General features: G+C 37.2%; 1 protein-coding gene across 1 annotated transcript in view; it reads left to right on the top strand.

The window, feature by feature from the left end:
* LOC150085739 (kinesin-like protein KIF20A) overlaps positions 1-25,617 on the top strand; it is a 1,052,004-nt gene that overhangs the window by 378,453 nt on the left and 647,934 nt on the right. Inside the window, exon 10 of the mRNA XM_090374670.1 lies at positions 11,729-11,914. Within this exon, the coding sequence (XP_090230796.1) occupies positions 11,729-11,914 (186 nt within the window). The remainder of the gene's footprint in view (positions 1-11,728; positions 11,915-25,617) is intronic.

The following is a 25,617-nucleotide window of genomic DNA, read 5'->3' as shown; positions in this document are numbered from 1 at the left end:
CGAGTTCGTACCCTTAACATAAATGTAAAGGGGGCCCCTATGTTAAAAGATGATGAAAGAAAGCTAAACCTAAAAAAAATCCAAACTAAATTATGAAAACAACAGAAACTTAATCAGGCATATTTTTTTTTTTTTTTTTTTTTATGAAAACCCCAAACACGAAAGGTATCAAAACCTATAGTACTTAGTACCATGCATGGGTTGAAGGAGAAGTATGGGGGGAGGGGGATGCCGGAAACTTTGCTCTACAGACTAAACATGGGTTTGACCACTTCAAGCCTCCAATAAGCAAAGTGGTGGTATTTCACCGGTTGATGAAAGTCATCTACCACCTGGAAATTACATATTATTGGATAATGCAAAATCTTTACATTCCATAAGCTGGTAAAAGTTGACTTATAGCATGCTACCCCACCTTACACAAATTGACAACAACAGCACAGTTACATCATTCAAAAAATTAAATAAGCTAATGTTCTTTTAAATAACAAGTTCTCTTAAAAAACAAAACACATACATAATTAAATAACCTAACCTTTTAACAACAAACACTACAATATGCAACACAGAACAAACTACCAGTAACAATAATGGTTCACTAAACTCACCTTGAGTTGTTAATGTCCCTTAGAAAAACAAGCTATGCAATACATGCATTGCATTACATTTCAAGCACATTTAATTATTAAATGAGAGCCTAAAACCTCATTGAGGTTAAATTTGGTTCAAAAGTCCAAAAGAAGAATATTCTAAAAAATTCTTGAAATTTTGAAAAGGATCACATCTGCTACTGCTCCAGCTTTACCACAATATTAACATGTGCGGCTGGGGGTAGGACTGGGGAATCAAATTATATTTAAAATTCTCCAACAAAGGGCCCGACATATTCCATTCTGAAAATGTTGTGTTGATTCAATGTTTCCTTTTTGAGTAATTTAAATAGTAATACTAGCGTTATATGCCCATCCCCTCTAATAATGCATCTAATACTTACTAAATTTTATTCAAACCATCCATTTCCACAACAATAGATGGAAGTTTCTTTCAACAATTAACTGCTTTCTGGATGAAAGTATTTCCCACATATATCCTGCAACCATCCTTTTTCAATACAAATTTATATTCCATTATGTGTCTCATTTGAGAGAGAGTAAAGATGTCATCAACATTTAGTTTACTCAGTCCATTTAGTTTCAAAGGTCATTATAGTGGAATATTGCTAAATGAACTATGGTGTTCATATAATTTTCAAAGCAGGGGCAGGGATGTTTGAAAATGGTTTCACTGATGAGCTGGGACATCCTGGATTTTCTGTTCATAGAAATTCCAAAGAAACGAGTTTCAAGTTCTGATGCAAATAAAAATATGTATTACCATGCTGCATCTCATTTCATGTCTTTATCCCCCTCCACACCAGTGGAATATACCCCATGGCTTGGGAGGCACTGTACCAAAGTGTCACCAAGAACTGTACTACTGAGGCAGCAAGGAGCACCTTTCTATGATCAGCATTAGATGTAGCGTTCTGACTGGTTACTTGGTGATTTTTTTTTTTTTATTTACTAATGAAAAGATTATGGGACTCTTTAATAATGAAAATTTTCTGCATTTATAGCCAGTAAAATGAAGGAATTCAATTTTTATCACATTTATAAAGACAAAAACTGTTTTAAAATATTTCCAAGATGATATAATTCAAAAAGAACCAGAATGCATGCAACACAGTAGCCATTGACATTAGTGAAACAATATAAATTTGATATTAGTAGAATACACGTAGAATAAATTAGTAGAATAAATTTTGGTAACATAATCAGTTGGTCCCACTGTAAAGAATTTAAAAACTGTCTGAGATTACTGTAGTCAGTAATCTCAGACATTGATATTGTATTGATAGTAAAAAAATACATAATAATATTTCTTATATTTAGTAAAAAATATTAAAAATATATTATCATATTTTACAAATATCAAATATATATTGCTTCAATAACATCAAAAACGACTGCACCACATGCATTCAGATTTTTTTCCGAATTACATGAACTTGAAAATATGTTTACTGTGTCACAGTAAACAGGTTAATCTGGCAATCAAACACACCAAGATAAAGTATACAAATATGAAGGAGTAGTCAGGTGCAGTGAACCTTTGTCAATTTTTCAAATTTGAATTTTTTAATTATTATTAGATGTATCTTCTGTTCATTTGTTGGATGATTGTTTTCTACAGCAGCATGTTCGAGAGGCTACCAGAGGAGTAATACTCGATTTGATTATGAGCAGTACTTATTCATGCATTAAGAATCTGCAGATAGAGGAACCATTTAGTGGTAGAGATCATAGCACACTGATGTAGGATTTACTTAAAGATGTAACTACCACCAGAGGTAAAGGGAAGGGTTTTTACTTTCATAAAGGTGACTACAGTAATCTCAGACAGTTTTTAAATTCTATACAGTGGGACCAACTGATTATGTTACCAAAATCGAATTCTAAATGGAAAGCATTCAAAGAATTAATCTTTGAAGCTACCAGGCTTTTTCATAACTGTTCAAGGTTTACTTGAACAGGTTTGAAATAGTGTTCAAGGTTTAAGCCTAAATGGATATCAGATGAACTAATAAGACTCGTGGCAGAGAAGAACAATGCATGGGATGCATATAAAGTATCAGGTGACACAGAAGCTTATGGTAGATAAAAGCTAGTCTATAATCAAGAGACAAGGGTGGTTAGGCAAGTGAAGGCAGATTATGAGAAATCTTTGGCAAAGGATGCAAAGACTTCTTTGCTTATGTAATTCTAGAAGGAAGGGAATGAGTCAGATTGGTCCACTTGATATTGATGGTTTGACCATTGATGATCCTGCTCAGGTAGCTGATAAATTGAATGAGTATTTTGTCTCTACATTAGCACAAGAGGACTTATTGAGGAAGAGGAATGCCAAAAGTTTATCAAACTCTAACAAGGAGCTGAAGGATTTTGTAATAACTGAGAGCAAAGTGGAGGATAAATCGTTGAAGTTAAACATAAGAAAGGCACCTGAGGTGGATGGAATCTATCCAGTTATATTACAGGCGGCAAAGGAAGTAAGCAAACCCTTAGCCATAATTATGTGAGCATCCTTGGATTCAGGGGAGGTCCCCACTGACTGGAGATGTGCAAATGTATCTTCAAGTTCACAAAGGGTAATCAAACGGTAACATGAATAATTACAGACCAGTTAGTTTGACTTCTTGTCCAAGAAACATTGCAGTGAAAGTGAAAGAAACATTGCAGGTTCATCTAGACAAGACTGCAGTAATAATTCAGACACAGCATGGGTTTGTTAAGGGAAAGTCCAGTGTGACCAATTTGATTGGATTCTATTATATGGTCACAAAGGAACTGGATGCAAAAAATAATTTTGATATCATATACTTAGATTCCAGGAAAGCTTTTGATACTGTTGTGCATGGAAGACTACTGTACAAATTGGAGCAGTATAGTATTTCGGGTAATATGCTACAATGGATAAAAAGGTGGTTGAGTGGGAGAAGAGAAGACAGAGAGTGGTAATCAATGGACTAATGCTATTAGTGGAATCCCCAGGGTTCAGTGTTTGGCCCACTGTTGTTTTGTGTATTTATCAATGATATTGATGAAGGTATATCAGCCTTAGTGTCGAAGTTTGCAGATGATACAAAGGTTGGCAGGGTTGTTAACGACAGTAATGGCAGTGTGCTACTGCTACAGGATCTTGAAAATCGGGCAGATGGGCTGAGAGGTGGTGGCAACTGAAGTTTAACATTGACAAATGTCAAGTACAGCATATGGGAAGCAGTAACCCCAGAGTAACCTACCAAATATATGAGGTACTACACTCAGGTTAGTGGAGAATAAAAAGGACTGGGGGATAATTGTGCAGTCAGATATGAAGTTTTATGAGCAGTGCAGAGAGGCTGCCAGAACAGCTGATATGGTCTTGTCAATGATATACAGGAATTTTGCTATCACGGATAAGGAGGTGATTATCGCCTTGTATAAGTCAATGGTCAGGCCACACCTTGAGTACTGCATACAGGTCTGGAGGCCTCATTTTAGGAAGTATGTAGGGCTACTGGAACAAGTACGAAAAAGGGCAACGAGACTGGTGAGGGGAACAAAGGGTTGCTCTTACCAAGAATGATTTAAGTTCTGCAAATTGCAGTGTCTGGAGACTAGGCACCTGCGAGGTGATCTGATTGAGGTGTATAAGGCCTTGAATGGTTTGGGCAAGCTCAGAGCTGATGAGATTCTTCCTCTTACTCAGATTGCATACCTGAGGGGGCATAAATTCAAGTTGAGGACAGACAGCTGTAGAATAGATATGAGGAAATTTGCTTTTAGCCAGTGGGTGGTTGATTGCTGGAACAAACTTCCATTGGTCATTGTTCTACTAATGCTAGTGCTCATTGTGTACACATTATTCACTATATTGAAAGTTTTTATTTTTGAATCCAAATATTCAGTTTATAAATTCACTGAAATATGCTTCCATTATGGAATCAACATGAATTCCTACTTAAATTTAAAATTAAACTGTATGCTGAAAAAAGTAAAACAATGTAATAATGCTAATTGACCATGAATTACCAACACATATAAAAAACATTCAATTGACGAAACCCCTAGCAGAAGGGGAACATGCTTTTGAAGTTGACTTACAAAATCCATAATTTTTGTCTGTAGCTGTTTTGTCACGATCTTTGTCATGTCAACATAAGACACTATAATATTGTCAGTGCCTCTCTTAATTTTTGTACTCCTCTGAAAGTTTGGATCCTCCTGCATATCTTCTTTAGAATCTCTAATATGGCCTAATGACTGAGTACAAGGAACGATTATACAGAGAAATAGTGGGCCAGTAAATCAGGGTGTCTTATAATGGGGGATTTTAACTTCCCAGATATAGACTGAAACTTGTGGTTTGGTCACTTGCACACTAGCAAGGCTTTTCTGGATTTATGGGATGATAGTTTTCTACAGCATTTGTTTAAAAAAAACAAATGCTGTAGAAAATGAAATTTATTTTTAAGCTATTAACTTCTACAATAACAACAACAGATGGAAGTCTGTTCCGGCAATCAACTACCCGCTGGCTAAATGCAAACTTCCGTACATCTATTCTACAACGCAATTTAAATCTATGCCCTCAGGTTCTTAATCTGAGCAAGCGGATGAATCCCATCAGCATTGAGCCTCCTCAAACCATTCAAGGCCTTGTACACCTTAATCAGATCACCTTGCAGGTGCCTATTCTCCAAATGCTGCAACTTGCAGAAATTAAGCCTCTCTTGATAAGAACTCCTTTGTTCCTCTCACCAATCTTGTTGCCCTTCTCTGTACTCATTCTAGCAAATCTACATCCTTCTTCAGATGAAGCTTACAGACCTGCATGTGGTACTCTAGGGGTGGAATGACCATTGCCTTATACAAAACTACAATCACCTCCTTGTCTCTGCTTGCAAAATTTCTATATATCATTGATAAAACTCCATGACCTGCTCTGGCAGCTCATCTGCACTGCTCAGAGAACTTCATATCTGACTGCACAATTACTAGCCGACTGGGCTAGCCGGGTGGGTAAAGTGCTTGCCTGGCAAACCAAAGGTCGCGGGTTCGAATCCCGCCTCGGGCTTGGATCAGATTTATTGCAAAAACTTTGTGAGGTGCATTATGGCCACAGAAGCCGAAGCGCCAACAACTAACAAAAGGGGAAAAAAAAGAAGCACAATTACTCTCAGGTCTTTTTCATTCCCTGTCTTCCTGAGTTTAGCACCACACAGTTGGTATGTTTCTCTTTGGTTACTGCTACTCATATGCAGTACTTTGCATTTGTCAATATTAAACTAAAGTTTGCCACTTCTCAGCCATCTGTCTAACTTTTCTAGATCCTTTTCCAGTAGCATACTGTTTTTAATATCATTAACAACCCTGCCAAACTTTGTATCATCTGCAAACTTGGACATTAAGCCTGATGTGCCTTCATTGATATTGTTAATATATACAAAAAGCAGCTGTTTGGAAGAAAAATAATGCCTAGAGTGAAAGAGAAAACCAAGTTTTTTAGATTCAGTGGAAGCAATATTTGTAATGTGCTTGTGCCAAAAGAGATTGGAAGTCAGGGTAATCCCGAAAAGAGATATATCATTTTGCCTAGAAATCGGAGTGTCACTAAAGATAAGCATAGGAGCAGAAGAATACTTTCTGCGAGATAAGACTGAGTTTTAGAAAGGTTGAAATCAACGAAGTTGTCTTTGCCCCACTGGAGAATTACCTGAAGATCGGCATTTAAGGAATTGGCAGCAGATTTTTGAGAAGTTGAAGCTGATTGAGCAGGACAAGGTTTCTCAAAATGGAAAGTGGAATGCAATGTGCCATCATCGGCAAAACTATGGATAGGATTTCCAGTCAATGGAAGAAGGTCATTGATATACAAGAGGAAAAGAGTGGGGGAAAGAACTGAACCTTGGGGGACACCGGCATTAGTGGAGAAGTTAGAAGACAGAGAGCTATCTACCATCGCCCTCTGTGTGCGCGATCAAAGAGAAAACTGGATAACCAATTACAAAAAACAGTTGGCAAACCATAAGATGGAAGCTTGTTTAGAAGACCTTAATGCCAAACACGATCGAAAGCCTTTGAGTTGTCAAGAGCAACTACTTGTGTTTCACCGAACTTTTTCCATTGAATTAGTCCATAAATGTGTAACATTCTGTCAACACCGACATAATCCATACTGGCGATCGTTTATCAATTAGTCAGTGGGTAATTGATATCTGGAACCAACTTCCATCTGTCATTTTCGAAATTGGTAGCTTTTATAAATTCAAGGAAGAAGTGGACAAACTTTTGGAGGGAATGGATGGGTGGAAGGTTTTTGTTTTTATTTGGCTGATGCTGTTTAAGCTTGCTTTCTTGCATCATATGTCTATATGTTCTGTACTATACTCATTTATTTATATGTTCTGTACTATATTCTCTCAAACTAAGAATGTTTTGAATTAAAGCTCCAGTTAAGGTTTTGCTGGTTAGATCAGTTTGTAGCTGAGGATAAGGTTATTTAGAATGAGAATAGAGATTTTGATGTTGTTAGATATATCTTTGGTAGTTCACATTTGTTAGTGACTTTATTGTGTGGGTGGATTTCAGATTACATTAGAAGGGGTTGGTCTTTTTTTGAAATATATTTATTATGTTTCTTATTTTTGTTTTTTTTTTTCTTATATCGTCTTCCTTCACGGATTAAGCGGATCCGTCTGTTCCTATCTCAAAGAGGTCTGCATATCTTTTCTTCGGCCTTGCTCTGTCTCTTTTTCCTTTTGCTCTATATGTGTAAGCTAATTTAGGGGATCTATTATCTTCCATTCTTTCTACGTGTTCTTTCTATTTTTTTTTTTTTTTTTCTTATGTGAACCCCAAACATGAGAGTTATTAGAACCTATAGTACTTAGTACCATGCTTGGGTTGGAGGTTGAGAAGAAGAAAGAATATATTTGTTGACATTGGACTTGAACTTCTGTAGATTGTAATTTTCAGGAAATACATATGAACGAACGTTGTTCCAGAAAACAACAGTTGAATGAATAAATGAGGAAGATGAAAAGTTGGTTCTGTGTGTTTGAAGTTGGACAGTAAATGGATGTTGGCTGGTGGTGGCACGTGTTGGGACTGTTTTTAAAGAGAGAACGGGAATTATAGAAGCCAATTCAGAAGAACAGTGCCCATGGAAGTATCTGTAGAAGAGGCATGCAGCAGAAACAGTACGTCTATGAGAAAGCGAGTGGAGAGTGTTAGAGATGAATCATTAATTAACATAACTGCCCTCTTCTGAATGGAATCAAGACGCCTGAGAGAGGTTTTGGGGGCACCACCCCAGATGTGGGAACAATATTCCATGGCAGGGCGGATTTGCGATTTATACAGAGTGAGCAGCTGTTTGGGAAAAAAGTAACGCCGAGAGCGAAAGAGAAAACCAAGTTTTTTAGATGCAGAGGAAGCAATATTTGTAATGTGCTTGTGCCAAGAGAGATTAGAAGTCAGGGTAATCCCCAAAAGAGATATATCATTTTGCCTAGAAATCGGAGTGTCACTATAGATAAGCATAGGAGCAGAAGAATCCTTTTTGCGAGATATGACAAGACTGAGTTTTAGAAGGGTTGAAATCAATGAAGTTGTCTTTGCCCCACTGGAGAATTACCTGAAGATCGGCATTAAAGGAATTGGTAGCAGATTTTCGAGAAATTGAAGCTGGTTGAGCAGGACAAGGTTTCTCAAAATGGAAAGTGGAATGCAATGTGCTATCATCGGCAAAACTATGGATAGGATTTCCAGTCAATGGAAGAAGGTCATTAATATACAAGAGGAAAAGAGTGGGGGAAAGAACTGAACCTTGGGGGACACCGGCATTAGTGGAGAAGGTAGAAGACAGAGAGCCATCTACCATCACCCTCAGTGAGCGATCAGAGAGAAAACTGGATAACCAATTTCTAAAAACAGTTGGCAAACCATAAGATGGAAGCTTCTTTAGAAGACCTTTATGCCAAACGCGATGAAAACCCTTTGAGATGTCAAGAGCAACTACTTGTGTTTCACTGAACCTTTTCATTGAATTAGTCCATAAATGGGTAACACAAGCAAGAATATCACCAGTGGATCGACACTGACGGTATCCATACTGGCGATCATTGATCAGACGGAAGGTTTCTAGGTAGTTTAAGAGTTGGCGGTTAATTGATTTCTCCTTACTTTAGAAAGAGTAGAAGTGATTGCGATGGGACGATAATTGGATGGGAGGAATTTGTCACCCTTTTTAGGAACTGGCTGGATATGAGCAAATTTCCAAGCAGAAGGAAAAACACCTTTGGAATAAGAAGTGAAAAAATGCGGCAAAGAATAGGAGTAAGTTCAGGAGCACAGGTTTTGAGAACAAGTGGAGAAATACCATCAGAACGTGGAGCTTTCTTAGCATCGATTCATCAAAATCCTTCTGATATCCTTTTGACGGAAGCCCACAGTAGGCATTGAATGGAGCGTGTTGGGAATGGTGGGAGGTGTTTTACCAAGATCATTAATACATGAGCTGGAAAAAAAATGGGATGCTAGCAGGTCAGCGTTATCCTTGGCTGAAGTGACAACAGAACCATCTGGTTTGGACAGAGGTGGGAGCAGAGATGGGCAAAAGTTGCGGCCAATAGCTTTGGTGAGAGACCAGAATGCTCGGCTTCCATTAGGGCAAGAAGCAAGTTTTCTACTCTTAGCCTGTTCAAACTAGTTTGGACTGATTAATAACTGCTTTACAATTGTTGCGAGCTTTGGTGTAGGCAGAAAATGAAACTGAAGAATTAGAAACAAGCCAATTACGATATGCAACATTCTTCTCTTGAACAGCCTTACCACATTTATTGGAAAACCAAGGTTTAGATAAAGGACGAGATTTTAAAGTGGAGTGTGGGATAAAGGATTCGATTCCTGCAAGAATAATTTCACTGACACGATCTGAGGAAACGTTGACATCAGAAGTTTTGAAACAGTAATCCGACCAAGGAAAACAAGTCTTGCAGGTCATCCCATTTTGCATTCTTGTAATGCCAAACAACACGAGGTTGGGAGTAGCCATGAGATAAAGGTTCCATTGGAGAAGAGAGAATCACAAGTTGTGATCTGAAGTGCCTAAAGGACCTCTCACTTCGACCGTGTGCTTAGAAGGGTTGTTTGTGAGAAAAAGATCAAGCATATTGGCTGTATGATTAGGATTGTCTGGTATTCTTGTAGGTAAATGAACAATCTGTGCTAGGTCATTAGTAATTGCAAAAGTCTCAGCATCTCGACCTGCTGGGTCGGTGTGACTAGAAAACGGAAGCCAGTTGGAGTTGTGAACATTAAAATCACCAAGGAAAATTACCTCACTGATAGGAAAGTTGCAAAGAGAGGAAGTCAAAGAGCTCCAAGTGATTAGAGGCGTTGGAAGAATGGTAGAGACAACAGATGAATTTGACACAATGAGGTAGAGAGATTTTAAGCCAGAGAAGGTCAAAGAGAGGAGATTCCAAATTGCCAAGTCTCTGACAAGGAATATCAGAACAGACATATGCACAAGTACCACCTTTGAGGCGAATAATTTTGGCATCTGAGATGAGCTTTAGTTGAATCAACCGATAACTGAGATTCTGTCAGAAAAAGTACATGGGGTTTGGCAGACTGCAAGTGGAAATGGACATCTTTGAGATTAGAATTGAGACCACGTATATTTGTGAAATGAATTAGGAAGTGCTTTTGCGGTTTAGATCTTTTTGCAGATAAGCTTGTTCTATTAGTTTTATAATTCATGGTGTATTCAATAGTAAGAAAAAGTGGGCGGGACATGCTGTATGAAGTAATGAAATTTTTGGATATGGCGTACACGTGGTAAGAATATACCCAGATCCTTGACATAACGTGGCCTCGACAATGCTCCCCGCATACACACTATTCGGATTTCCTCCAGTGACTCTCTGGCAGAGTAGAGGTAGCAAATATTCAGAGGTACTGAATATTTTTATTAAGAGTGAGTTATTATGCTTCTTTAACAAGAGATCTAGAAATGGTATTGTATTATCTTTCTCTTTTTCTATTTTAATTTTATGAATGAATGTTCATATATTTAGGTAGTTGTGAAAGTTGTTTAATTCCTCTAACCCATGTGACCAAATGGTTAGAATGTCATCGACATATCTACCCCAGTATATGGGTTTTACAGGGAAACTATCTGAGACTGTCTTCAAAAATGCTCCTGAATATTTCGGCTAGGAGGGGAAAGAGGATTGCCCATACTTTGTCTGACTTTTTGTTGGAAAATTTGAAGTAGCTTGAAGATCATTCATTTGAAAATCTGAATGGTCTTTCAGAGTATAGAGCTGCTGGAATGGATACAGAGAAGGTTACCAAGGCCAGTAAGGAGAACGAAGGGGTGCTTTTATCAAGAATTGAAAAGTAGTAAAAATGTGGTGATGTACTTGATAGGTGTTTTCATGCAGTAATTCTAAGAAAATGCATCCAGTAAAAATTTTCTTTATTTTGAAGATAAAGCAAATTAAAGGTTTTTATTGCCAACCAACAATTAACATGGGCTTATTAGTTTCAGGATGGTCCTCACAAGTATATAGTGCCACCATCTTCATTTAAAGCTTGATTTTGATGGTTGTGACCAGTGATTATTGATTGTTCATAAAAGTTTGGTCTTTGTACCCAGCTTAAATGCTTTTCTAAATGGAGTGATATTTTTCACTCAGGCTTAATTGAATAAATAAATTAAAAAAAAAAAAAAAAAAAAACCAACAATAATAATTCATACTGTGATACCCTTCTGCAATTTAATGTCAAACTTCACTGTAAATCTGTGTTGAGATACCAAGAGTTAACATATACTGAAGTTAATTGTACCAGAATTTATCAAAAGAAACTTGGTATATACCACATCAAATAAAAATAATGGTTAAATTCTTACAGTGCAATTACTGTGTATTGCATTGAAGCAGTGATGCTATTAAGTATTATCTTCTGTATCTGTATGTTCCAATGTTCTCCCCCCCCTCATTTCCCCAAGAGATATATTTAAAGACAGGTAACGGGAATATTTCTTATTAATTAACCTTTTGTAATTTATATGTATTATGTATGGTTTTAAATTATATTCGGATTAACATTTTTCATTTGTTAAATTTTAATAGGTTGTATCAATAGATAAGCAGAATTCCCAGATTTCACTTACTAGTCAGGTACTCAAAAGGCTAACACAGCCGTGGCTGAGATCAAGTCATTCATGGTCAAGTTTAACTAAAGGATGCTGCTCGTCACAAGAGAATAGAAACAGTATTATAACTGATGAGTGTAATACACATGAGGCTGACACTCAGGTAACATATATGTTCATTTAATGTAAACTTGACTTTCAATCTGTGTTTAGTATACCAGGAGATACTGAAATTAATATGTACACTAAAATTGGTGACTACTGTAATAAATCAAAGCAATGGTTATATTATTACAATATAAGTGCACAAATATTAGTTGCAGAAGTATCTGCCAGCTTGATTTTTCTTACAAAAGACATTTAAAGAAAAGGGAGGATCCTTCCTTACATAACCATTATTATTATTATTAGCCATATGGTACAAGGAAGCCTGAGGCTTATGCTACACCAGCCAAAAAAAAAAAAAAAATTCCCGAGTTACCCCCCTGTGTGTGTGTGTGTGTGTGTGTGTGTGTGAGAGAGAGAGAGAGAGAGAGAGAGAGAGAGAGAAGTAGGAAGGCATCACCAAGAAAGAGAAGAATGATGATATCCAGCTCAGGACCCTGGGTTTGCCAAGCCCATACTCACCAGATGTGAGCCCCCGGCGTTATTGTACACTTATCCATAAGGAGAGAGTTAGAGATAGATTTGAACCACAGAGGAGTTGTCATTTTCAAATTACTTACTAATAGCATTTTTGTAATGGCAGTTTGCCTCACAGGAAGATTTCTCTTAAGAGTATGTTTGCTATCAGAGTATGACATCCCACATGATCTTAGTAAACAATTGCCTTCGTCAGTTTTATTACTAGGATATTTCATTTGGCGTAATATATCGTGGGATATTTGGAAAGGGGTAGGAGTATAAAGCATGTACAGTGTCTTCTCCCTCCAAAATGTGGGCTTCAGAAACAATTAGCAATTCTAAAGAAGCTATTGGCAACGTTTTTGGAAATTAGTATACTGCAGTATAGAGTCAAGGCGACTACTTCATGTGCGATCCAACCAAACAGCCATTAAGCTAAATTTCACAAATATTATTTCAGTCTATGAACTTTTTCGTCACTATCTTTGTGCATCAGCTAGAAATAGAACACCACAGTGGCTTGACCCATCTATATTGCTACTAGAGCATTCCACCTTTTCCTTTTCAGAGTTCATATCTTAAAAAAGTGATCTGCATTTGTGTAACAACAGAAGTAATTGAGTTCATTAATAGAAAAAATGTGCATTAATAGAAACATTTTTATGAAATATTTTAAACAGATCACGTGGCCTTGTAAATGGAAAATTTAGCTCTACCAGCTTGATAAACTACTGCAACACGGTTATAGAGGAGTTGTATTTAAGAAATAATTTTGATATTAAATACTTAGAGATTCAAAACAGTGTATGCGGTGGTTCCACATGAGAGGTTGCTGAATGAACTCAAACATGTTATGATTTCAGGCAAGTTCTTAAGTTGGACTGAGGGATTGTAAAGGATAGGAGGTAGTGGGTTAATGTAAATGATCATTCTTCAGAGAGTTATAAGTGTGGTTCCTTAATGTTAGGTTCTGGTGCCTTGTTACTGTTTTTTTTTTTTTTTTTTTTTTTTTTTTGAATAATATTGATCAGCAGTAAAGAATACAATTAAATCTGTAGCACACTTGAAGGTTGAGAGGGCACTTAAATCTCAAACTGACATACCCTTTTGTAGGGTGCACCATTTAATATTGAATTCTTAAATTTCAGAATTTTAATATTCTTTATTTGCAGCTTGTTTAGAACTGCAGCACTGAGTTTCTATATACTGGGGCAATAGAGCTATAAAATATGAGATACAGGTGACCTCCACTTAATGCTGATAATTCGTTCCCAAAAAACAGAGCACTAAGTGAATCCACGCTAAGCAAGCGCCGCATTCCCATAAGGTAACATATGTATTTGTGAGTTGCGGTCGGTGCCATAGGATATTTCCTAATCAATAATAAATGGTAGTGAAAAGATGCGCAAATGTTGGTCAAAATATTTAATATTCAAATATTTGTACATAAAAAATACTCTGCATTACATACGTATAATTATATGGTAACTACTTACGAATCAAAATTAAACTTAAAATTCCAATTAAAATGATGAATTTAATTGATTTCATTTAATTGATGAATTTAATCATGAAAAATGTGTCGATTTTGGGTTGCACTTTGGCCCTCTTCCTGGTAAACTAAAAGGGGTATTAATTTTAAATCCTCCACAGTGTTACAACCTAACAATAAAGTCAACTGATCCTTCACCGCTTTGAAACCTGGCATATTTTTTCCTTCTTTCAATATGAAAGTTCTTTCAGGCATTTGTTTCCAAAAAAAGTGCTGCTTCATCTATGTTAAAAACCTGTTGAGAAGTATAACACATAATACCCTTCTTCAATAATTTTAACAAGTTCTTTTTTGAAAGTTTCGGCTTCCTGATCTGTACTTGCAGCTTTTCCCTGGCCTTATTAGTTTTAAGTGGTTCCAAAAAAATTTTTTTTTTTTTTTTTTTTTTTTTTGTGGTGAGTTTTCTTCAGATCCTCATATAGGCTAATTTCTCTTTCTCTCTCTTTTTTTTTTTATAATATTTAACTTAAATGATTTCTGCATTGGATACTATCTTCAATAAAATTAGTCTCACCATTTCAATCCTAATAGCTGTCTTAGTCCTAGTTGCTTGCAGTGGAACAGCTGTCTTTCCCACTGCTAAAATTAATTCTTGATTTTTTATAATTGTTCTTGCAGTTAAACCTGCCGGTCCTAAATTATTGCACACATCCACTTGTCGTTGACTGGAATCGATTCGCTTCAAAACGTCTAATCTAATTTTCAAATTCAGTCTTTTTCTTAAATTTGTAGTCTTCGTAATGTGTCCAGACGTGGCTTTTTCATTCTTATCCGCCATTATTAACTCTTCAAAAATGAACTCATTGGTTGCATTAATTATGATACAAAGTTTGAGTAAACTGGCCGTTACTCACGATGTCTAATACTGTACAGCGCCTCCATAGCCAAGTGGGCAGGAGCAGCAGTGCGTAGCACACGCTTCTTGATTAGACTGGGGTTCGAGCCCATGATCACCAAATATGGAGGATGCGGAAAGGTCAAGGAATGACCACTGCATATCCCCGGAGCAATATGGCCTTAGTTGCTAATGCTCCTAAAAAACGAAATAACAACAACTAATACTGTACTGAGTGATGAAGACGTCGGATAAATGCATATAACACAAATATTACAAGCAATATAATTCATTTTTTAAAATGTCGATCTGGGAACTACGTAACAAGTCACTGTACTGCAATTAAATTAGTGTGCAAGAAAATTTCACTGAGTGTGGGAAAATTTCTCAAGTCCGCGTGGGAAATGTTTTAATGCTGTTTTGCTATTCATTTTCAAGCTATCAACTCCATGAAATGAAACGATTCCATTAAATATGCCAAAAATCAATCTGTAAAAGAGCATTATAGTGATTTGTGACAGTTATAGTCAGATATGGGTTATAATATAAGAACAGCGTTAGAGCGAACCGCGTTATAACGAGGGTCTGCTGTAGTAATATTAGTATCATGCATGTCACAGTTTTTTAAGTTTTACAATTTCTTGTATAATGCTTGTTTTTAGCTTAGCCTTGAAAAAAATAGTTACCAAACAAAGGGACATGGCCAAACATAGTGTCCTGTTACTAGTATCTAATTTTCGCTTTTGTGGAAAGTGTGCTCCTAGAAACATTCATTGGATCTCAACAAATATTTAGAGTAAATAAAAGAATTTTAACACAGGCTGATAGCTTAATACAATGTAAGTACATGCTTATAATTTGGTAAGGTTTCATTGATCATTTGTTGAGGTAATAAAATTGGTACAGTGAGAGATATTTATTCATAAAATAAAAAAACCTTAAAATTATATATCCTCATAACAATGAATGAATTAATCTTGGACGCTACTAGGCCTTTCATGCCAACTAAGAAATATTGTTCAAGGTTTAGGCTTAAATCTAAGTCAGATGAACTAATGAGACTTGTGGTAGAGAAAAAAAATGCATTGGATGCATATAAATTATCAGGTGACACAGAAGCCTGTGGCAGATATAAGATAATTTGTAATCAAATCGCAAAGGAGGTTAGACAAGCAAAGGCTGATTAGGAGAAATTAGTATTAGTAATTAGTAATGGCCGCATAGTGCAAGAAAGCCTATGGCTTATGCTGCACTAGCCAAAAAAAAAAAAAACCTGTATAAAACAATGATAAAAAATAAATAAATAATAATAATCATTAATAAAAGAAAAGGAAATTAAACCTATCATCCTATGTGCTTCGCTCACCCGAAGGTACTATCCAGATGACCTTTGAATTTCCACAAACTGAAGGCCTCTACCACCCATGTAGGCAACTTATTCCAGTAATTTATAACTCGCTGGCTAAAACAAAACTTCCTGCAGTCCAATTTAAACATTTCCCCCCCGTAACTTGAATTTATGTCCCCTAGTTCTAGCACCATTCATAATCTTGAAAATTTCGACCTCATTCATTTTACTGATGCGTCTCAGAGCCTTAAACACCTCAGTCAAATCTCCTCTAAGGTGTCTAGTTTCCAAACTCTGCAACCCACGTATTCACTTTCTTCATAAGGATGCCCTTTTGCTGATCTCACCAGGCAAGTTACCTGTCTTTGCACCCTTTCAAGAAGCTCGATGTCTTTCTTAGGTGCGGTCTCCATACTTGAAACAGTATTCCAAGTGTGGTCTAACAAAAGCCTTATCGGATTATCACGTCCCTATCTCTACTTGCAAAAGTTCGATAGATCATTGATAGGGCATTATGTGCCTTCCTTGCAACCTGTCTATAATGCTGAGAGAATTTAATGTCTGACCGTATCGTAACACCCAAGTCCCTTTCCTCTAGTACTGAGTTTAGTTGAATTCCACCAAGTGAATCAGTTATTTTGGGATTACTGTTTTCCAGGTGTAATACCTTACACTTTGTGGATTAAAGCATAGCTGCCATTTTTCTGACCATTCCTGAAGTCTATCTAGATCTCTCTCTCTGAAGAAGCTCAGCTTGACAGTGATCATTAACTACTCTACCAATTTTAACGTCATCTGCAAATTTAGACATCGCGCCCTCTATACCTTCATTGATGTCGTTTATGAAAATTAAAAACAACAGTGGTCCTAATACTGATCCTTGGGGAACCCCACTTCTTACATATACTCAATCTGAGGAATAGCCATTTATCACAACCCTCTGCCTCCTGCCCTGAAGCCATCCTGCTATCCATCTAAGGATTTTCCCAGTGATTCCAACCTCTTCCAGCTCATAAAGCAACCGCTCATGTGGGACTTAGTCAAAAGCTTTGCTGAAATCTAAATAAACAATGTCGAAATTAATCCCTAAATCCAGCTTGTGAGTGACCCTTTCAAAATAGTGAACCAGATTTGTTAAACATGATTTTCTCTTTTTTTTGGCAAAGAATGCATAGCAAAACAGCTTATGTGAATTCTAGAGGGAAGGGATAAATCAGATTGGTCAACTTGATATTAATGGTTCAGCTGTTGATGAATTCTAACAGGTGAACTAGACGACTTCATAATGATTGAGAGCAGAAATTGTTGAAGTTAAAAATAAGAAAGATATTTGGGTGGATGGAATCTATCCAATTACATTAAAGGAAGCAGCAAAGGAAGTAAGCAAACCCTTAGCCATAATTATGAGAGCTTCTTTGGATCCATGGATGGATATGTTCAAATGTGACCCTAATTCATAGAGGAAGATCAAAGGGTGACACAAGTAATTACAAAACTGTTAGTTTAACTTCTGTTCTGGAGAAAATAATGGAATGACTGGTTAAAGAAGCACTGCAAGACCACCTAGACAAGACTCCAGTTATAGTTCAGACACAGCATGGGTTTGTTAAGGGGAATTCTTGTCTAACCAATTTGATTAGATACTATGATGTGGTCACAAAGGAACTGGATGCAAAAAATAATTTTGATACCATATGCTTTGATTTTATGAAAGCTTTTGATACTGTTGTACATGAAAGACTCCTGTACAAATTGCAGCAATGTGGCATTAAGGGATGTTCTGCTATTGATAAAGGGATGATTGAGTGGAAGAAGACAGAGTGTAATCAATGTCCAGTGCTATTTGTGGGCTAATGTTATTAGTGCAGTTCCCCACAATTTGGTGTTGGCCCCATTGTTGTTTTTCTACATTTATTACTGATATTGGTGAGGGTATATCAGGCTTAAAGTCCAAGTTTGCAGATGATACAGAAGGTGGCATGGTTGTGAATGACAGTAACGACAGTATTCTCTACTGCCACAGGATCTAGAAAAGTTGGGCAGATGGCCTAAGAGGTGGTAACTGAAGTTTAACATTGACAAATGTAAAGTACTTCATATGGGTAGCAGGAACCCCAGAGTAACTGAGAGTAGTTTTTCATTCTCCACTCAAGGTAGTGGAGAATGAAAAAGACCTGGGAGTAATTGTGCCGGCTGATATGAAGTTTTTTTGAGCAGTTCAGACAGGCTGCCAGAGCAGCTTATGGTATTTTTATCAGTGATATATAGGAATTTGAGTTGTTGAAACTAGGGTTGAATTTAAAAGTGTCTGCAATTCTGCCCAGACACGATAGGAGGGAGTATATGATGAGAGCCCTGTCGATCAATTCGGCCCTGGAAAGATTGTACAAGGCTCAAGGGGTAGAATTTTTTTCAGCATGGTCTGTACTTGTTAACAGGAGAGACTGCTTCTACAGGGATGGGATACACTTAAATAGAAAGGGTGCAAGAATGTTTGCTGATGCTATCGAGGCAGTGTTAGGTGGGTCGGAAAACTGCTAGATTGGGGGGATACAAGGACTAATAGATTAACAGTAGCCACTAGCAGGGGTTAAAGTGATTCTTGCACTGCTTCTATTGGAATGAGCCGCAGCCTGGAAAATAAGATACAGGATATTTCAGAGACTGCTGGGAATCATTGGGGTACAAGTAAACACATGGATTGTGTTAGGGTAGCTAAGAAAAAGAACAGGTGCATGTATATTTGCGTGTACACCAATGCTAGGAGTTTAGTAAATAAATTTGATGAATTTGAGGTATTGCTCAAAACATCAAAGGCAGATATTGTGGGGATTTCAGAGACGTGGTGTCACACAGATGTAAGGAATGCAGAACTGGAATTTGGGGAGTACAATGTCTACAGAAGGGATAGACAGGATAGGGAGGAGGGGTTATGCTATTAGTTAAGAAATACATAAAATCCAAGGAAGTGAAGCCAGTCGACATTGCTGGACAGTGCAGTGTCGAGTCAGTTTGGTGTGACATAAGCATTGGGAGGTCAAAATTGAGAGTAGGAGTGTGCTATACGCCTAATGACTCTGATGAGTATAATAAGAAATTGTACAGGGAAATAGAGTGGGCCAGTAAATCAGAGAGTCTTATAATGGGGAATTTTAATTTCCCAGATATTGACTGAAATTTGGGGGCTGGTCACTCACACACTAGCAAGGCTTTTGTGGATTTATTGGATGATTGTTTTCTACATCAGCATGTTCGGGAGGCAACTAGAGGGAGTAATATTCTTGATTTGATTATCAGTAGTGATTCTTCATGCATTAAGAATCAGCAGGTAAATAAACCACTAGGTGGCAGTGATCACAGTGTGCTGAAGTGGGATTTACTCAAAGAGGTAACTACCATTAGGGGTTAAGGGAAGGGTTATTGCTTTCGTAAAGGCAACTACGATGGACTGAGACAGTATTTAAATTCTATACAGTGGGACCAACTGATGATGTTACCAACAGAAAATTCAAAATGGGAAGCATTCAAAGAACGTATCTTGGAAGCTACTAGGCTTTACATACCAACTAAGAAATATTGTTCAAGGTTTAGGCCTGAGTGGATGTCAGATGAACTAATGAGACATATGGCAGAGAAGAAAAATGCATGGGATACATACAAATTAACACGTGACACAGAAGCCTATGATAGATACAAGTTGATCTGTAACCACGTTACAAAGGAGGTTAGGCAGGTGAAGGCAGATTACGAGAAATCTTTGGCAAAGGATGCAAAGAAAAACAGCAAAGAGTTCTTTACTAATGTAAACTCTAGAAGGAAGGGGAAGAATCAGATTGGTCCACTTAATATCGATGGGTCAACTGTTGATGATCCTGCTCAGGTAGCTAACAAACTAAATGAATATTTTGCATCGACATTCACACATGAGGAGTTATTCAGCGAGGGGAAAGCCAGAGGTGTATTCAACTCTGGCAGTAAGCTAGAGAATCTTGTAATAATTGAGTGTAAAGTGGAGGAGAAATTGTTGAAGATAAATACAAGAAAGGCACCTGGGGTGGATGGGATCTATCCAGTTATATTAAAGGAGGCAGCAAAGGAAGTAAACAAACCCTTAGCCATAATTATGAGAGCTTCCTTGGACTCAGGGGAAGTACCCATGGACTGGAGATGTGCAAATGTGACCCCAATTCACAAAGGCGGATCAAAAAGTGACACAAGTAATTATAGACCTGTTAGTTTAACTTCTGTTCCCGGAAAATTAATGGAGGCACTGGTTAAAGAAGCACTGAAGGATCAGCTAGACAAGACTTCAGTTATAGCTCAGACACAGCATGGTTTTGTTAAGGGGAAGTCTTGCCTGACCAATTTGATTGGATACTATGATGCAGTGACAAAAGAACTGGATGCAGGGAATAACTTTGATATTATATACTTGGATCTTGGAAAGGCTTTCGATACTGTTGCACATGGAAAACTGCTGCACATATTGGAGCAGTGTGGCATTGGAGGCAAATTGCTGCTATGGATAAAGGGGTGGTTGAGGGGGAGAAGACAGAGAGTGGTAATCAATGGAACTGCTCATTGTGGACTAATGTTATTAGTGGAGTCCCTCAGGGTTTAGTATTGGGTCCATTATTGTTTTCTGTATTTATAAATGATATTGATGATGGTATATTAAGCTTAATGTCCAAGTTTGCAGACGATACGAAGGTTGGCAGGGTTGTCAAGACACTACTGACACTATGCTACTGCAACAGGATCTGGAAAGGTTGAGCAGATGGGCTGAGAGGTGGCAAATGAAGTTTAACATTGACAAATGTAAAGTATTACACATAGGAAACAGCCGACCGTGCTAGCCAGGTGGGTAAAGAGCCTTCCTGGCAACCCAAAGGTCGTGGGTTCGATTACCGCCTCGGGCTTGGATCAAAGTACTGCAAAAACCTTGGGAGCTGCATTATGGCCACAGAAGCCTATGCGCCAACAACTACAAAAAAAAAAAAAAAACATGGGAAACAGCAACCCCAGAGCAACGTATCAACTCTGTGGTACTACTCTGACAGTGGTAGAGAATGAAAGGGACCTGGGGGTGGTTGTGCAGGCAGATATGAAGTTTTCTGAGTAGTGCAGACAGGCTGCAAGAGTAGCTCATGGTGTATTGTCAATGATATATAGGAATTTTTCTAGCAGGGATAAGGAGGTGATTATTCCATTGTATAAGGCAATGGTCAGACCACACCTAGAGTACTGTATACAGGTTTGGAGGCCTCATTTCAAGAAGGATGTATAGATGCTGGAATGAGTACAGAGAAGGGCAACAAGATTAGTGAATGGAACAAAGGTGTGCTCTTACGAAGGAAGGCTTAAGTTTTGCAAATTACAGTGTCTGGAGACTAGGCACCAGCGAGGTGATCTGATAGAGGTGTATAAAGCCTTGAATGGTTTGAGCATGCTCAATGCTGATAAGATTGTTCCTCTTGCTCAGAAAAATCACCTGAGAGGTCATAAATTCAAATTGAGGAAAGACAGATGTAAAATAGACGTGAGGAAATTTGCCTTTAGCCAGCAGGTGGTTGGTTGGTGGAACAGACTTCCATCCCTTGTCGTGGAAGTTGATAGCCTAAATAAGTTTAAGGCTCAGCTGGACAGGTATTTCGAACGAACAGAGGGGTGAAGTGGAAGTGGTTATTTTTTATTTGTTTTTATTTATTTTAATTTTTTTTTGGCTGATGCTGCATAAGCTTGCTTTCTTGCGTCAAATGCCTCTGCTAATGCTAATGCTAATTTTGTTAACAAGGATAAGGAGGTGACTATCCTGTTGTATAAGGCAATGGTCAGGCCACACCTTGTGTACTGCTTGGAGGTCTGGATGTCTTTTTTAGGAAAGATGTAGAGTTGTTGGAATGAGTACAGAGAAGGGCAACAAGATTGGTGAGGGGGAAACGGGTTCCTCTTACTAAGAAACGCTTTAAGTTCTGGAAATTGGAGCATCTGGAGACTAGGCACTTGCGTGGTGATCTGATTGAGGTGTATAATTCAATGAATGGTTTGAGCAATCTGATTGCGGAATGGATTCTTCCTCTTGTTCAGATTACTGTCTTGATGGGGTATAAATTCAAATTGAGGAAAACAGTTGTAGGATAAATGTGCTTATATTTGCCTTTAGCAAGCGGGTGGTTGATTACTGGAACTACTTCCATCTCTTGTTGTGGATGTTGATAGTTTAAATAAATTCAAAAAACGACTGGCAAACTTTTGGAGCGAAATGGGAAGTTTTTTTTTTTTTTTACTGTTTGATTCTTTCTTTCACTATATGCCTATTCGTGTGTTAATGCTAAATTATGTGATTAGCAATTAATGCAAGTTTTTTGGTGTTTATTGTCAGTATTCATAATGCTATCTGTGCAAATTGTTTTCTTTTGGTGCGCTTACAACTCAAATTGGGCACAGATTTTGATGTGAATTTTGGATGATCCTGTTTCTGGTTTTGTTTGATCTTGAGAAACAGATGGTTAGTCATAGCAATGACTTCTGACTGCTTGGTTAAAACAAGGATACATTTTTTTTTCTACCATTTTAGAATTTTTTAAAAAGTTGGTGCTTGGTGGATGGGGGGGTGGGGGAGGTAAATAAATGAATGAACCTGAAGTTGGATAATGACTCCACAGATTTGAAAAATTTCTGAAAGAACATTCCAGTGATATTTTCAATAATCATAACAGTAATAACTGTTATGCTTATTCAGCATGAGTCTGGTTTTGGTTAAATCAGCAAAATTTGCAATGCTTTGGATTTGAAAACTACGTGGCAAATGACTGACAATTGCATAAGTAATAGCAAAAAATAGAAACAATTGGGATGAATGACGCATGCATATTTCTACACACTAGAATATATCTTTAAGTGAACTCAAGCAATATTAAAGGTAAACATGAAGACCAGCTTTGCACCTAAAGAGCAGATGTTGAAAACTTAAATAATCCCCTTAAATCAGAAGGTGGTATGCCATTGCCTGATGTGGAAATTGAAATGAGGTGATTTGTTAGTTACACTTAATAGTTTGTTATGGCGGAATTGTTATTATTGAAGTAACAAAAAAATTGTTATTTATATTCGGTATGGTTAGTGGTCTTACATAATCGATTTTGTAACACTTCACATCCCTCTTGTTATTGTCGTGGGTGAAATTATTGTGCACATGTAAGCTGAAAAAATGTTCTTGGCTTAAAGTCATCATTAAACTGAGTTCAATGGCATCAATGCAGTTACAGAGCGTGAGAGAAACAATTACTGCTGATGCAACAGGGCATTCATGTGCAGACACTTAGAACAGAACATATGGGGTGGAGAGAGGGAGGGAGGGAGAGGGAGGGAGGGAGGGAGGGAGGGAGAGAGAGAGAGAGAGAGAGAGAGAGGGAGAGGGATGGAGGGAGGGAGGGGGTGAGGGGTGGGAGAGAATTTAAATTAAGGCCTTGTTTCGATTCAACTTAAACTAATAGTTAGCCATGAAACAAAGTTTGAAACTTGTATACAGGAGACAGCATTAACAATGGCAAATGATGCAAGAAAGCAAGCTTATAGAGCATCATAAAAAAAAAAAATAATAAATAAATAAATAAAAGAAAGGAAAAAAACACCTCCCATTGCTGACTTATAAGATCATAGTCATGAATTTTATCATTTGTTGCTTCCTGAAATGAAAGTTGCTGTAGTTCTTTTCCTGCTGAAGATGCTAGGAAAACTGTATTTGTTCATTTGGAAGTGTTCAACGACAGATATTAAAGGCTGCATATAATTCAGAAATAAAGTATTTCACACACATGAACTTTGTATATAACAGGGATGGCCAACAAGTCAATTGCGATCTACCAGTCGATTGGCGCTTTAACTTCGTTAGATCACAAGGAATTTAAAATATATATAAAAATTGATTAGTGAAAATCTAAATTTTATTATTGTTATGCGCCCCACTGCATGCCCTTAGTAAAATCCGTTGAACTGCATGGCTACTCTTGTTGCCACATAGTCGACAAGCCACATGGCTTGTCGACTGAAAATTCGTGCAGTTACATTGTGGAGAGTATTTTTAGACACATTTTTACAAATAACAGATTCTCTTTTTGAAAATTTTAAGAACAAAATGAAATTAAAAGTGCTCTTCAAGGTCTGCAATTATCTCGAAATACTGTGATGCAACGCATCTCAAAAATGAGTAAAAATGTGAGCAAATAATTGCGTGCTCATTTTGCTAATTGTGTGTCCTTTTCTTTACAACTGGATGAATCTACAGACATCAGTGATGCAGCTCAATTGCTCGTTTTTGTTAGTATGGTTTTCGATGATACTGCCACTAGACAAGAACTGCTGGGTATGGTTTCGTTAATCCAGGTCGATTCCGCCCTGTTTTAAGCCTACTTTTAACCCTTCACTTGAAAGTTGTCCCCACCCCCTGAAGAAAACTAATAATTTCCATAATTTCTACTCAATTTACAAAATTGAAACTCTCAATATACATAAACAGAAGTATATTCTTTGATTTCCTACCTTTAGCGCTCAGCAAAAACTATTAATTCATTCTAAAGCAGCATAAATGTACGATCACATTTCAATTTATTAAATTTTGATGTCGGCAAAACAAGATCCAAGCTTTATAGATAAAACGCGTTACAGCATTTGTTCAAAAATTCGCGCCTCGGCCCGGCACTTCTAGCTAAAACGAATCAATACACGCGGAGAGATAATTGACTGGTCCAGTTTACGTCATTAGCATTTCCAAGGTGATCCAAGGAGAAAATAAAACTGTAAACTTTCGTGGAAAACAAACAGTTGAACATCATTACTTGCGAACACTATTTTGCATGGCTCTCTCACAATAGTTTGCTTTACTGCTTTTCGTAATTGTTGTATGAAAGAATTGCAACAATTGGTTTTGAAAAATTAAAATATCGCATTTCCTTTCTTCAGTATATATTGTATCTACTAACAAAAAATCAAGGAAATTCATCTATTGGAAGCTATACTGGAAATGGAAGGGAAAAAAGAAAACTGTCGTAAAACTGATCACCGCAATGCGCATTTCATAAAAAAAAAAAAAGAAGTTCGCTTTATTGTAATTGTTTTTAGAGGACTAAATCGGAACAGCAGTTTCAGGGATGTATATTTGATCTTACGAAATTTCAAGAAAATATTTCTATTCATAGCTGCGTTATAAACTTCGAAAACTGATGCCGAAGGAACTTCACATGCATCTCACCTGGTGTGCAAGCAAAAAAAAAAAATGCTTTGCTAGTAACAGATTGTGAGAACAATCCGTTACTCGTAGTGATGGATTGGGAAATTGTAAGTAATTGTTATTGAATACTTCAATATTTCCTTGATATGTATTTGATACCATCAAAAAATTTCCAGAGAAAAATTGAATTTTCATTATCCCACAACACCCGAAAAATTTACCATAAAATGTCATGTGTTTCAATGCTTGGATTCCATTCTGAGCTGCAACTGTAATAA

The sequence above is a fragment of the Mastigoproctus giganteus genome, chromosome 5 (genome assembly GCF_048544385.1).
Source record: "Mastigoproctus giganteus isolate SK-2022 chromosome 5, ASM4854438v1, whole genome shotgun sequence".
Taxonomy (NCBI): Eukaryota; Metazoa; Arthropoda; class Arachnida; order Uropygi; family Thelyphonidae; genus Mastigoproctus; species Mastigoproctus giganteus.
Note: the sequence above shows the minus strand (reverse complement) of the source record. Positions and strands in the feature narration are given on the sequence as shown.